At 39.7% G+C, this 15,301-nt stretch overlaps 1 protein-coding gene and 1 long non-coding RNA gene across 2 annotated transcripts in view; both read right to left on the reverse strand.

Annotated features, from left to right (window-relative positions):
- LOC135771255 (uncharacterized) overlaps nucleotides 1-1,307 on the reverse strand; it is a 14,679-nt gene extending 13,372 nt beyond the window's left edge. The window contains exon 1 of the long non-coding RNA XR_012335514.1: nucleotides 1,131-1,307. This is a non-coding gene — a long non-coding RNA (uncharacterized lncRNA). The remainder of the gene's footprint in view (nucleotides 1-1,130) is intronic.
- A 1,988-nt stretch (nucleotides 1,308-3,295) lies between these two features.
- kdm1b (lysine demethylase 1B) lies at nucleotides 3,296-15,172 on the reverse strand. Its single transcript, XM_065271985.2, has 21 exons — nucleotides 15,017-15,172; nucleotides 14,249-14,343; nucleotides 14,036-14,157; nucleotides 13,208-13,297; nucleotides 13,018-13,129; nucleotides 12,445-12,558; nucleotides 12,323-12,361; nucleotides 11,619-11,784; nucleotides 11,297-11,481; nucleotides 10,652-10,822; nucleotides 10,408-10,479; nucleotides 9,903-10,037; nucleotides 9,636-9,807; nucleotides 8,747-8,874; nucleotides 8,542-8,673; nucleotides 8,393-8,467; nucleotides 7,995-8,111; nucleotides 7,790-7,915; nucleotides 7,479-7,601; nucleotides 6,537-6,689; nucleotides 3,296-5,888 (listed from the first exon to the last, which is right to left on the reverse strand). Exons 1-21 carry the CDS (start codon nucleotides 15,030-15,032, stop codon nucleotides 5,805-5,807), a joined length of 2,427 nt encoding a protein of 808 aa, XP_065128057.1. The 5' UTR covers nucleotides 15,033-15,172; the 3' UTR covers nucleotides 3,296-5,804.
- Nucleotides 15,173-15,301: the final 129 nt, after the last annotated feature.

Raw genomic sequence — 15,301 nt, forward strand, 5'->3', positions numbered from 1 at the left:
TAGGCAGATATCCCCTAATAATACACATCCAAAAACGCTCCCTTAAATTCTGGTCACACTTAAACTCAAGTCCCCCGAACACACTTCAATATGAAGCCCTTAAAACTCAAGAGAAGAGACCTAAAACCAGTCCCATCTGTCAACTGGCTCTAAAACTCCAGACCAGCACTACTGAACGCAAACAAACCACAATAAACCAAATCATTAAAGAAAGTCAAACTTTATATTTGGATCATTGGGATAATGAAAGTAAAAACCAAAGTAAACTAGAATGTTATCGGGCACTAAACAGAAAATACAGTCTGTCAGAATATCTCTCCACAGTTAGAGATGTAAAGCAGAGACGAATCCTCACTAAATACAGACTCAGTGATCACAGTCTGGCAATAGAGAAAGGCCGACATAGACAAACATGGCTCCCAAAAGAAGAGCGAATCTGTGTCCATTGTGACAGTGGTGAGATCGAGACAGAGACACACTTTCTCCTTTACTGTGGTAAATATAAAGAGCTTAGAGAAAAACACTTTGACAAAATCTCAAAGCTCATACCAGAGTTTCATAGCTCTTCAGATTCAGATCAAATGAAGATGTTACTGGGGGAAGACAGACACCCATCAGTTGCTGCTAAATTCATTTATCAGTTACACACCATCAGAAATAATCCACAGCCCTGATCTTGTACAGTATTTTTATTTTACCTCTCATCTGCCCCCATAAATGTACATTTGTATACTTCATATGTTTATATTTCAAAGTCTACTTTATATTGTAAATATCCTCTGATTCTATTTTATTTTATTTGCAGTAGTACTTCATCCATCACCCAGCACCTTAGCTTAATTGCACCTTAATGTTTGTTAATATTGTGTTATTGTATGTTTCTCGTTTTATGTATAATGCTTTGGCAATATTGTAAGTGACACAATCATGCCAATAAAGTTCTTTAAATTGAAAATTGAAATTGAGAGAGAGAGAGAGAGAGAGAGAGAGAGAGAGAGAGAGAGAGAGAGAGAGAGAGAGAGAGAGAGAGAGAGAGAGAGAGAGAGAGAGATTTTGGCAATGCAAAAAAAAAAGTACTTTGTCATGCCAATAAAGCAGTTTGAATTGAATTGAGAGAGAGATGAAGTCACCTTTACAGATGATGACAAACAGAGAGAGAGAAGTGTCTCAAGAGTCTCTCTCTCTCTCTCTCTCTCTCCTGTTCACAGGAAGTCCATAATAGGAGATTGTCTCTGTTGCCATGGGGACAGATGTCTGGCTGTTTTCTGTAGAGTATCAGAACTCTATTACATTAATGCAGCGCTGCCTTTTCTCTGACGCACACAGTGGCCTGCAGAGAGAAACTTCTGATCATTATCAGCTGATGTTGCACTCAGGAAAAATCAACTAAAGAGCTGCATTACTGCATGACATTATACACACACAAACACACATGCACACAATAACACACACACACACACATGCACACAATAACACACACACACACATGCACACAATAACTCACACACACCTGCATACAATAACACTCACACAAACACACCTGCAGAAAAACCACACACACTTACACACATGCAGAACCCCCCCACACACACACACACCTGCCCACAATAACACATACACACATGCACAAACACACACACACACACCTGCAGAAAAACCACACACACGCAGAAAAACACATACACACAACTGCAAAAAATAAAACACACACACAAACACACCTGCAGAAAAACCATACACACTTACACACCTGCGCACACACACCTGCAAAAAACAACTGCAGAACATAACACACACAAACCTTCAGAAAACAACACGCGCACGCGCACACATTTTAAGTTCATATGTAAAGATGTGCTGCACTCAAATGACTCAGCACCAAAATAAATGACTTCCGGTGTGAGACTGCAGGGCTGTGCTGCCCCCTAGATGATTAAAGCTGTAATAACAAACCCGTCACACACACACACACACACACACGCACACGCACGCACACACGCGCAAACACAACGGAAATCCTGACCATATAAAGACACTGACACATGCACACTACATCTACACACTACAAGTCTCTCACACACATAATCCTCTTAATATCTTATACCCTTCTGGAGTAAAATATCCCTAACCTAAATACATTACATTAAGTCAGCTTTTATTATGGAGTTAGGATTGTAAACAACAAATCTGTTTAATTTAAGAAGCTAATTTTGAACAGGACAATAGATTAATAAATAAAGAACCAAAATTAATAAGTACAAAATGTCTAATGTGCAATAAATTATTAAAGGAAGACACCACCAGTTTTCAATATTTTTCAATGTTCTTACCTCAACTTAGACTAATTAATACATCCATATCTTTTTTCATTGCATGCACTTAATCTTTGTACAGCACGTTGTGAATGTGTTAGCATTTAGCCTAACCCGATTCATTCTTTAGGATCAAAACAAGGATGACTTTAGAAGTCACCAAACACTTCCATGTTTTCCCTGTTTAGTTACATGAGTAAGTATAATGGCACAAAATAAAACGTGACAATTTAAAAAGTGGATAATTGAGAACTATATTGTGTGGCAGAAGGGGCGTCGGACTGGGGGTAAAACCAGTACTGATTACCAGGGCCCCAAAGGAAGAGATGCATAGGGCCCGAGATCTTGTGCAACGCCCCTGAGAAGAGCACTTAGTTTTCAACACTTCGACCTCGGCGTGCAGTAATATTAACGGAAGTTTGAGCGAGAGGGGGAGGAGTCAGGAGTGATTATATTAATGCACCTGATGATGTTAAGTGCACGAATGGCCAAACACACATAATAAACGCACAACTGTATTGTATTGACTGACATCACCCTCCACACTCATAACTGTTTTCAGCAGCACATGTGGCTTAGACAAAATGACTCATGGTTTTAATACAGTTACACCTATAATGCAATGAAGTGTATGGGGTCCCCTTTCAATGCTATTTATCACACCTCTTATGAAAATTAACTATGGTTTTACTACAGTATAAAACATCAACAAAACATGGTACTATAGTTAAAACATGGTTCTGCCAATGGTAGTCAATACGCCAAAAATATGATGCATAGTATTGATGATAAACTGTTATTAGCATTCATAATGCGGTACTCTAAATCATATTTGTGTATTTTAATTGTGCCATACTTAAATATAAAGGATCCCCTTAAACATAAATATTAAAGTTTAACAATGTTTTATTTGAACTGTGCTTTGAAGACACAAAACAGAGACACAAAACAGAGAACAGTAAAAAATAATATGTATATATGTCTGAAATGTATGCTACTATCAGTCATTTATAAGTATGACAGAGTACAGATCCTAAAGAGTTAGGTCCAACCCTAAAAAAAACCAACACATTTGAAGAAGCTACAGGATTAGACAATGACAGACACGTGTATAAGACTAAACACTGTACTAGGACACGTGCCCTTCAGGATATATAGATGATAGTAATAAAGTCAATTCATGATTGTGATCATTTATCTGTTGTTTGTTTGTTTTTAAAGAGCACCTTTTGACCGATTCATGTTTTTATTATCATCATGTCATCTTAACGTTATGACAAGGTTTGCCATGTTTACATGTTGTTTAAAGGGTCATAGCGTGAAAATCAGACTTTTTCCATGTTTAAGTGTTATAATTGGGTCCCCAGTGCTTCTATCAACATAGTGTGATAAAGATCAACCCAGTAACTTTGTTTGGGTAAGCCATTTTCTGCAAGCGTGTGAAAAATTAGGTCGTTCAGAATTCGCCTGTTTTGTGAGGTAGGTAGCAAGGCCAATTACAATAATACCGCCCCCATAATCTGCACTAACCAACCACAGCAATGCCATTTAGTGCAGAGAGTAAGAGGGAGAAAAGAAGGACTTGAAAGCACAATAGAGTTTTAATTACAAGAAAAAACCACCACCATTGTGATCAGTGTTTGCACTTCATCTGCTCATTTGCATTTTAAATGTCACACCCACAAACGGCACACTTTTGCTCAGGCTTACACAATGGCAATTTAAAGATGCTATAATTAATTATCTGTGGGGTTTGTTGAGCTTAAACCTCACTTATGCACTCTGGGGACACCAAAGATTTATCTTACATCTTAAAAAAAATCTCATAATATGACCCCTTTAATATACTTACAGCTCATTGATGTTTATGAGTGTGAAATGAATGTTTATCAATGGTTTGAAGGCGAGTGGTACATGTCTTGTAGTTTACATTTGTAGAGATGCTGGTTGTCAAAACTACTTCTTAGTGTTTGGTCTCTGATGATTGTGATCAATATACTGTACAGCTGAAGTTAAAGATTACTTTTGTTTTAATGTTTAATTTGTTTTATTTGCTATTGACTTCTGTATGATGGATTTATATGGACTTTTTTTCATTCTTGACTGGCAGGTTTATATGATAGCCCAATGTTATACTTTGAATACTTTATCATTATAAGGACTGAACTAATCAAGAGCAAAATGTCAACAAAAAAATAATACATTTATAAATATGACATGATAGAAAAGTTGTATTGTAGACTAACTGTAGGTTTATAAGTTTTAGAAAAAAAAGTTTGATTACATTTTTGTTCCTGAAATACACCCTGTATTTGGGAATTAAAAGATGGGATCAAAAGAATCCTACTTTTGGTATCAAACATATCGCAATCTTACTAAAAGATTTTGAAGGATTTGATCCAGATCAAAACATAGATTGGATTTTGTGATCCAATACAAATTCGGAATAATTTTTTTTGTTTTAAACAACCATTTGCAAAATTTTGATCTAATCCGATAGCTGAAATTAAATGGATTACTTTTAAACAACTGGCCCCTGGAGACTGATGATATTTTTCCACCTGATAAGAGTCCCTATAAAGTCAGCGATACCTTGTGATGGTGCTCATTCCCTTTGTTTCTATTAAGGCCCAATTCCAATGCTCCCCTTCACTTTCCCATTCGTTTTCACGTTAAGGTTTAGGGGTAGGGGTGTCCCAATTCTCTTTTAGTTGGAGGGGTAGGAGGAAGTGCCAGATAGCCCCGCAAACAAAGATTTTCAGGACTTCAAACGAAGGGGTATGTGAAAATTTACCATCTACATCGGCAACATGGCTGCCAAAGCGAGCTGAGAGACTCATATCACCCAGGTCATATTTTATTTATACCTGGTGACTTGATAGCATACATACAAGCGCAGTGGTGGGAAATTTGCTTTTACTTTGCTTTTTGGGATCTTTTACCGCACGTTTGATAATTATTTACACAATGTAAATAAACAGTGCTTTCAGATTGCGTGTTTATTGCAACATTATTGAGAACACGCCAACGAAAGCCAAAAGGCTAATACATTTTCATGCTGAAAATGAGCAAATGTAAAAAAAAATGATTTGCTGTTACGGAGATCACTAGAGGAATCGACGGCATCTTGGAAGTTTGAGATAAACATTGGCGCATTTTCTTTGAAATATGAGCTAATGATGATGCATAATGGCGTAGTAGTGGTGTCCAATTGCCTAGACAATAAACCTTTATTTCATTTAGTTTTAACCCTGTATGAATTCATAATTTAACATTCAGTAGACAAATGCATCAACACATGATTAATGTCATTATGACTCTGGCTGTAACTTTATCGTGATGAGCTCTTAAAGTTAACAAGATCTCAAAACTGTGAAATAGAAGTATAATAATTTAGAAGTAAAAGAGTTTTAGGACATCCTCTAAGTGCAGAAATGGCGGCTGCAGCGCTGGCATAACAGTTCTGCGCTGCAGCGTTTTGGCGTGACGGTTTTACAGCGCTGTGATCTTGCTGGCCTCACGGACACCACTGAGATACGCTCCTGTCACAGTCTGAGGAAAGTGTCTGTTCGTGGCCTGCAGAAAATCAAACGTAGAGAAATTAAGCCATGATAATGTTGATATTCATATAGCAAACCAGCAATGAGAGATGAAACTCGCATACTAAGCCTCCTAGGACTTAATAACACTATTTGATCAAATCACAGTATGTCGTAAGTAGCATGTTGAAGCGACTTCATATTGACATTTAGGAAATTAAAGGCGGAGTCCACGATGTTTGAAAAACGGTTTGGAAAAGGAGACGGGCCGACTACCAAAACACACTTATAGCCAATCAAATCAAATCAAATGCCGGGTTGCGTATGTGTGGGGCGGGTCTATCAACGGAATGTCCAGATTCTATTGGGGTAGGGGCGTGTTTGTTTAGGCGATTTCAAATATCAACACTGGCTTTCAAACATCGTGGACTCCGCCTTTAATTTACATGCAAACACAAACAGCAGTACGACACAACTGATGATGTTTGTCATACCTATACTGTCTTATTACGTACTCGCACTCAGACTCTGGGATAACAAGAAATAAGCAAAACGAACGAGGGATTGTGGTACAGGGAATCAGATTCAAACATGAGCACAATCACAACTTAATGTGTTGAAGCTGTAAATGCTAGGCCACGGCTCATAAGAGGTGTGTCTTCTTTAACGTTGAGGAGACTCTCACCTCACCAGCGAAGAAGACCTTTCCTTGAACATCCTCGGCAATGATGTCGTATGCCTCGCCGCTGCCCCCTGTCTTCACGTAGCTGTAAGACATCTGAGACCACGAGTCTCTGCTCCAGTGTGTCACAAAGTATTTGACCGGATCTGGAACTTCCTATAATATTATAATTATTTATTCAGAGCCGGTATATGTAATGTTAATCTTATGTACTCTAAATGCTAGATGTCATTTCTGTAATAAGGTGTTTATCTAGCTTCTAGATAAAAAGTTTTGTGTTGTTTAGTTCAAGGTTTTCTCGTGCACATGCGTAAAAAGCAAAGAATCGTTACCGGCTCATACAAACTTCTTTAAAGAATGGGTGGTTGCTTAGTCACTTAGGCTTTCTTTGTTTTATATTTTTACTGAAGTAGCGTTGCAATGTTATATAATGTTGCATTGTTTCAAAGCAGCTGTACATAAAAGAAAAAAAAGAAACCACAGAAAATGGGAAAATTATTATACATCGCATTATTGCAAATTTTATTAGTCCTTTCAGACATTTAATAGTTTCGGAAAGTTAATCTACTGTAGACGTGGCAGAAGTTTGACATTACATGCAGAATGAGTTACACCATGAACAGTGGTGCAAAAACATCATTAAGTGCACAACACACCTACAAAAGTGAAATAGTGACGTCTTTAGGACTGTAGCCGGACCGGTACAATAAAAGCTATGTCATCATTTATAAAACGAGTTAAAGTTAATGTCCGCAGTCTCCTAGTAAGCAAGCCAACATGACAACAGTGGCAGGAACCACAAATTCACTTTTGGAAAAAACATGGCAGGCGAAAAATCTCTGTAGCACAAACCCAGGGTGAAGGGCAGACTTAGTTCACATCATGTGTTAATATGAGAGGAATCTATTTCAGTATGATGAGGAATCATTAAAAAAAATCATTCACCTGCTCTTGAAAGATCTTCCTGAGGACATCCACACACAGATCTACCACCTGACAATCCTGAAGATCTCGCACCAGCGCCAGAGCTTCTCCTGTGATCACTGACATCAGCACACACTCTTTACCCTACACAACACACATACACACAAATGAACAAAAATAACACTGCACTGACCGTAACAGCGCCACTAACGGTGTAAAATCAACATTGTGCCGAGTCTACATTTAAGGTCACATGTTTTACAAACAGCAAGAAATGGAGAACCTCAATAGACGAACCCAACGAATGGAAATGTGTAGAAATAAAAACTTACTTGAGGACACAAATCATAGAAGACACTGAACAGTCCTCTCCTCTCTGGACAGGGTGGTACGTGCCCAAAATAATCAGCTCCCTGGATCTTACTGTCCCAGAAGCGGTGAGGGAACTGTAGGGCAATCTGAGACAGTGTTGATGTGTAAGAGCGGCACTGGATGATCAAATACTGTCTAACATACACATGCTCAGTCTGCACTCACTTTCTCTATAACTCCAGCGCCCAGACTGTGAATGGCTTTGAGTTTCCTGTCAGGCAGTGGAGGATTGAACTGAATGATATTCTTCTGTAGCAGAGCCAGTGGAACCGTCACCAGAACCTATCACACAGATCCCAGATCAGTCAGACACTCAATCTATATCAGGCATCTCTACCCCTGCTTCTGGTGAGCTCACGTCCTACAGACTTCAGTTCCAGTCTGTTATTATCCATCAACCGTGAACACCTTGATGAGCTAACCCTAACCCTAACCCTAGATCTCTAGGAACAGACATACAATCAACTCAGTTTAAGAATGCACCTGAACACATGAGCTGTGCTGGTTCACTAACCCTCCTGATCACTTCATTCATTTATTGTATATGTGAAACATCTATTTACCTTTTGTGCGCTCCATTGACGGCCACTCGTACACGTCACCTTTACCTCATCTCCAGAATACTCCACACACTGAACCTACAGACAAGCACAACACTTACTATAAGAGAGAAACTTAACACAATGAATAAAAGAAGTATGAGATAAATTACCGCAGTATTGAGTCGGATGTCAAGGCCCTTTGCAAGTTTGTGCAGTACAGACTCATATCCACCAGGGAGAAGCGTGTGATCCCCCGAAAACTGAGCAAAACATTCGTTGTGATCCCACGAGCGAGCTGACACCTGACACACACACACACATTACTTCATATGAACTTTCAGCTTAACACAGAGACACACACAAACAGACACACACCTGGTCCAATGTACTCCCACAGGCATATTCCAGATTGCTCAGATGAAAATGGAAAACTTTTTCCTCCAGGTCAGTAAAGTTAAGCCCAGACTCCTTCAGGAATGCCTTATAAACTTCCTGGATCTTCTCTGAACATTCACCAAAATGAAACAGAGAAAGTTTTACACAATCACCCTTTACTTTATATTGCTGTGTGTTTCTTACCCATCATACACCTACACTACGTTGTTTTATTCAGCCTCATTAAAATGTTGTTGATTTTCCAGCATACACAGGGTTGCCAGATTGCTTTAAGCTTTAACTTACTTAAGATTCCTATACCCACATTAGGGTTTATTTGTGCAATCTGCCAAAGATGAGCATGTGCCGTTTCATTACTGCCGCACTGAAAAGTCTCCATTAAAGCCAAATATAATAAATCAGAAGAACTTTTAAAGGTTTTTATCAAATTTAGCTTGTTGCCCAACAGTAACCCATAAAGTTAAATTTGATGACAGTTGAAGAAGACATCAAACCCTGTTTAGTACAGCACAAATTATTAATGTGGATTGCAGGCCAAAGTTATTTTAACTACTTACTCTGTTTTAGTCTTGACTACTTTCTATCATTGCTTGTAAAAATGTCAATATTTGGTTTGATTTGTCTGATGGAATTTATGTAAACCATCAGCCATTAGCCAAATACACTGGAATGGTTTGTATGGTGTATTAGCATTGGAAAATATTTACAGTATTACAAAAACCAATCACAGTAGACTCGCCACATCTAAGGTTAAATGATAATATCTGCACCCTGATTTTAATATTTAAAGCCAAAAACTTAGCTTACGCCTGCCCTATTCTGACCCAGTAAAGAGAGACATGAGATCATAAAGAGCTGACCGTCTCACCCCCAAGCGGTGCATCGTGGCACTGTGACTTGTCTTTCCTCCATTCAGACACGGCGTCCAGTACAGCGTTAAAATGGAAGTCCATGCGCTTGTCTACAGCTGGATCTGTGATGTGCCCGCCCTCTTGAATCAGCTCACAGCGCATGCCCAACTTGTGCATCCTCATGCCTAACTGCACACAGCAAACACACAAACCCACAGTAAACACACAAAACAACAACTGATTGTACATTGATAGCACTCAAAAATAGAACCGGGTGCCGTCACCTGTTCGCACATCAGAGCAATGGGGTTATTCACACAGCCGTTTACAATCTGAGCGCCACGTCCGACAGGTACGCCCAGTGACACGTCATCCCAAACTCTCCCACCAATTCTCTCCCTGGCCTCTAAAACCACCACCTGTCAATCAATCAATCAATCAAATCAATGAAGGGGTGCATTTTTTTTTTTTAAACGTTGGGACGAGTACAAAAAACACACTTGTAGCCAATCAGCAGTAAGGGGCGCCTTCAATCAATCAATCAATCAGAAAACAGCTGCTCAGGACATAAGATTGGAATCTCATAAAAATAACACACAAATACACATCGAGTGAAGCTGTAAGATTTTATTCAGGGGAATTGATCCAGGAACACAACATATATATATGTCTCTCTAACACAGTGATATATCATGACAACTTATGAGGACAATTTATTATTGAGTCTATGGAATAACCTCATTATTTTAGTAAAACAAATGCGTGCGTGCGTGCGTGCGTGCGTAGTACCTGCATGCCAAAGTTCTGAAGCTGCCGAGCTGCAGCAAGACCTGCGGCCCCTGCACCGATGACCAACACCTTCTGCGCAGACAGATAGACTTTCTGTGAACTTATGTAAGCACTCATTTAATACATGCTCAATACCTCAGTGATGTACACTTCTCTTATTACACTTCACATCACTCACACACAGCAGTGCTCACTAACATTAACTATTATAATCCTGTAACAGGGTGATTGATCAGAGACTCACGCTGTGCTGAGCGTGGGGCAGAAGAGGCCGGGAGACCGGGAGAGCTCCGGTGTTGATCAAACCTTTCCGGGTCATAAAACACAGAATCCTGTCCAGCTCCTGCACGCAGCGGATTCGCACCAATCCACGAACAATCACGTGAGGAGCACATTTCTGTGCTGTCAGAACCTCCTGGACAAATGAATTTTAACAAACACTTGCTGATCAACAAAGAGATTACATTATAATCACCATTTACGTCCTAAACACACAGAGACTCTTTCTGAATTTCATACATCCCATCATTACGTGGTGTACAGGTACAAGGTTGCTATGGTCACAGGTCCATACAGCTGGTTAGCGAGCGTTTCTCTGGGGTTTACCTTCACCTGCCCTAAAAGACCTAAACACGCCTAAACCCGCTCTGACCTGAAAACTGCTGCTCATGGGGGAAATCAAACGGCTTAAACAACTTCTCCTTATTTATAAGCACAAACCCCAGTGCATTATGGGAAATGAGAGCCAAACAAACAGCTGAAACGAAGGAGGACATTTTACACAAAGACAAAAAAGCCTGATGGCTGCGGTGTGTCACGTCACTGAAACCAAATCGTTGGTCTACAGCGGGAGGACAAGCAGACGTGCGAGCGCTAGAGGAGTAATGACCTTGCAATCTCTGTGCCAGGCTGCCAGCACCAGGTTCCTCAATGCCAGATACATGGTGGGATCTCTGGAGAATTCTGGGAACTCATACAGCTCATCCAGCTCCATCATGTCGGGTCTCACACACAGTGCTTTTCCACATTCGTTCGGCTGGTAGAACGGCTGGAAATACGGAGAGAGTCCAGGCACTGCACAGACAGAGGAACAAATCATCAGTTTAGGTTGTATCACAACTTGATCATCTCTGAAACGTCTGGTTAAGACAATGTCCCTGTCACATGTAAAGAGATTTCATCCAGTAAAAACAGAGCACAGCTGTAGTCACCGTGAGGTTGGGATGCGTGCCGCCGCCTGCAGGTGGAGCCAGACGGACTCATGCCCACACAGTCCGGGTAATATGATGAGAGAAATGGACTGGCCAAACTGTCCTTAAACAGCGGCGGTAGAATCAACATCGAGTGCCACCAGCTGTCCGTCACGCCCGCCACTCGCTTGTAACACACATCACAATCAATGACAGGAACAGCAGTGTACAACACAACAGCATCTCTTCTGACGGTAGATTGTGTGTTATTGAATCATGAAGTGGACTCTAATTCACACATTGTTTCTCCATTTTGGCCCTTTCATTGCTAAATAACACAGTGTATTGTTTTATTATTTGAGGTTTTATTAATCTCATTTTAAGACCTGCTAAAGAGCAGATGATTTTTAATAATGACGGGTATTGTTCAAAATTTTAAGACAACTTTTATAAAAGGTTTTGATCCACTTCAAATGTCGACTAGTTTGTTTAGGACTGTCAGCCGTATTAACAAACAGTTATGAATCGTCCTTGTACACAACAGCTTTTTGGAGCGACTCCAATATGAACAAATAACCAAGCGCCTTTCTATACTTATGAATATTAACCATAGTGAGCGTGTGTTAAAGGAAATATCACAAGTTAAACTCCCATTAATCTCAATATCAGTTAAGAAGAACTGATGAAGAACATCAGGGTATGAAAGAAAAGTGTTGATGCTTTACCCCATCTTCTGGCTGAGAGCACACGTCACATCCTTCAGTCTGTAAAATAAAACCATGAACATGTAAAACCTTAAAAATCTACAATTTCTCAGTCTGATAAAAAAATAAATGACCCGGTTTACTTTAACACTGTTAAGCTTCATGCCGCAACGGTACGATGATGCCAGCGCCGCCGTCAGCTGTGTCTCTTTACTCAACTGACGCCATTTTCCACAGTCTGCTTTAGTGCACTGAACCTGAGGAAACACAAACGCACACGCGTGAAACCCACATGTGAAGTCCACGTTTTAGCGTGAGTATTTTAGCTTTAAGGTTATCAATAAGCTAGGGTGCTTAATTAAAACGATGACAAAATTTGCAGAATTCAGAAACTTACAGTTTATCACACGCACAAAAAAAAAATCAATAACATCATTCTGTACACACTCAATAAATTCAGGTTTGTTGATTCAGATACGCACGCACACACACAGTGCTCCAGACCTGGTTCAGATAAATGATAACACAAAGCCGATCATGTCGGCCCAAAAGAAGATGTATCTGATCGGTTTAGATTCTACACAGAATAATGTTCAAAGCGCTGTGCAGGAGATCAAACATTTATAAACAGCACTGACGAGTTGAAGAGAAGTCAAACATCACTGGCTGTCATACATCAATACAAACTGTTTTATTTCAGACTGAAAGAGTCTTACCCAGTAGGGCAGCTCCTGGTCGGCCATGAAGGCTTTGAGACTGGGTTCACTTTTCCCATTACTGGTCCAAACCCTCTTCCAAGAGGAGTATGTCTCGTATCCGTCTTTATGACTGACAAATCACAGGAGCGTCATTAGAGTTTCAGCTGAGAAGCGCTGTGGCGCTGCAGAATTACCCATCAACACTCACCTTCTGTAGTAGTGGTCAAAACATTCATTACAGAAGTGCTCACCGCACGACAGATGATACCAGCGGGATGTGTAGCTGTTTTTAGCGCATCTGATGAAAAGAGATGGGCAAAGCATTTATAGATGATAACTACAAAAACAGAGTTGATTTCCAATAAAAAGGATCTTATTTTAAGCACCATTAAGATTTAGTGAATTGTGAATAAGTGAAAAGTGTCCCATTTGCATCAGACGTTAAACCAACGGTCCATGGACGTGACGTCTAAGGCTGAGACTACCAGAGTAGTAACATCCCTTCCTCCTCATTGTGTTGCCTGTCAACGGTCTGCATTATCTTCAATTTCTATTTTAACTGCTGTGAAAATCATATCTACCAATCCTGTATCCCAACTAGTACAGCACTGCATTAGCAGCGTGAAAAGTTGTGGGTTTGATCCCAGGGAACACACATAAAGATCAAATGCTTAGGATAACAGTGTCTGCCAAATGCATTTAAAATATTATATTGAAGTATCACACGAGCGTTTTGAAAGCAGCACTGTTGAGTTGCTCTCACAATACTTGATTAAACCGTCACATCCAATCGAACCCTAACCCTATTGGCAAACCATTGTGTCTTTTAATAAATGCGGTAGTAGCTTTAGTACTGTCTAGCACAACAATCTTGTTGTTGTTTGTATCAAGCCACTGTTATAAAACTATTACATCAAGCCTTTGTAACATCTAGTGGCCAAACTTTCATATTGTGCCTTTAATTGATAACAATTACCCAATTTTCTTAAAACATTTAATACATCTTTTCAGTAATACATCTCTCAGACACACACACCTCTCAGATGCACTTGCGAAACACACAGGATACGTGGCTGGACATCCTGATTTCTCACATTTTCTGAACTTTTTCTCAGACTGATCTTCCTCTTCCTCAGTCTCAGCAGCTTTTCTTCTAATCTGCAACATGAACACATGAACATTAAACAGAAAAACACACAAACTCTTGTGACCTATAGCAGCGCTGCGGTTCTCTTATATCTCTCCTTACCTGTGCTGCAGGTGTGCTGCTGCGGCCACGCCCACTGGAGTCCACCCCGCCCACTGCTGCTGACCGTTTCCTCCCCCGACACCGACCGCCGCCCACTGACATCAGAGAGAAAGAATATATATATATACATATGAATCTGTATTTGGGAAACATGTTTTATAGAATAATACAAATTCTAGAACATTATTTGAATGTTCGCTTGTCTCTGACACATACTGCACACTATGGCAAGAGTTTAAAAATACCAGAAAAGATTCAGTCTGATTGGCTGCCTCTTGGTGATTTCCAGCAGTCAGTGTGCACCGGTGAGTTTCACAGTGATGCATCTGATAAACAACTATTTTATAGAATTTATTAATGTTTGTGTCATGTGTTTTTGAAAGATATTCAGAGTAGCATACATTTTAAATGCACAGAAAAAACACACATACATGTTTTGCTGAATACTTTAGGTTTAGTTAGTACAATCAGTCATAAACAGACATTACTGCATCACTGTGTTTCTCACACTGGTCTGGTCTGGTCTGTTATTATAGTAACATGACAATACACAATGACAATACATTTGCCTTATATATGTACTGCACGTCACCCGTCAACCACCGAGTGTGATGATCTGTTATTCGCTATCTGCTTATTATTGTCTGTTTAAACACTAAATGTAGGGTTTAACAATATCTTCTTTACATAGCGGTACCTCGAACACAACACACAGCTACATAAACACACTCTCATTCGCATCTGTCACGAGTTTATAAAGACCCTTACCTGAGTCCGCCAGCATTGATGATCTGAAATCTATCGATGATAAATGAAATAATATTTATTAACTGTTTATTCATGAATTAAAAACATTTAATTCATCGACGTTTTATTTTATCCCATTCACAGGAAACTCAATGTGGGACGACACTTCCGCTGCAGAGCATACGTCAAAATAAAAGTCCCTGTACAGACTCTAGAAAACGCGTTGTAAATCAATGTTCATAAAACCTCAGCAGAGCTATTATGTTGGCTATTATTTGAACATTAATTAAATAGTACAGAGAAGTA

The sequence above is a fragment of the Paramisgurnus dabryanus genome, chromosome 19, assembly GCF_030506205.2.
Source record: "Paramisgurnus dabryanus chromosome 19, PD_genome_1.1, whole genome shotgun sequence".
Classification (NCBI taxonomy): Eukaryota; Metazoa; Chordata; class Actinopteri; order Cypriniformes; family Cobitidae; genus Paramisgurnus; species Paramisgurnus dabryanus.

Coding starts and splice junctions, on each gene's coding strand:
- kdm1b (XM_065271985.2), bottom strand. Junction 12,559..13,017: donor ACCAGGAGCTGCCCTACTGG/GTAAGACTCTTT, acceptor GTGTTTCCTCAG/GTTCAGTGCACTAAAGCAGA. Junction 5,889..6,536: donor AGGTCTTCTTCGCTGGTGAG/GTGAGAGTCTCC, acceptor GATTTTCTGCAG/GCCACGAACAGACACTTTCC.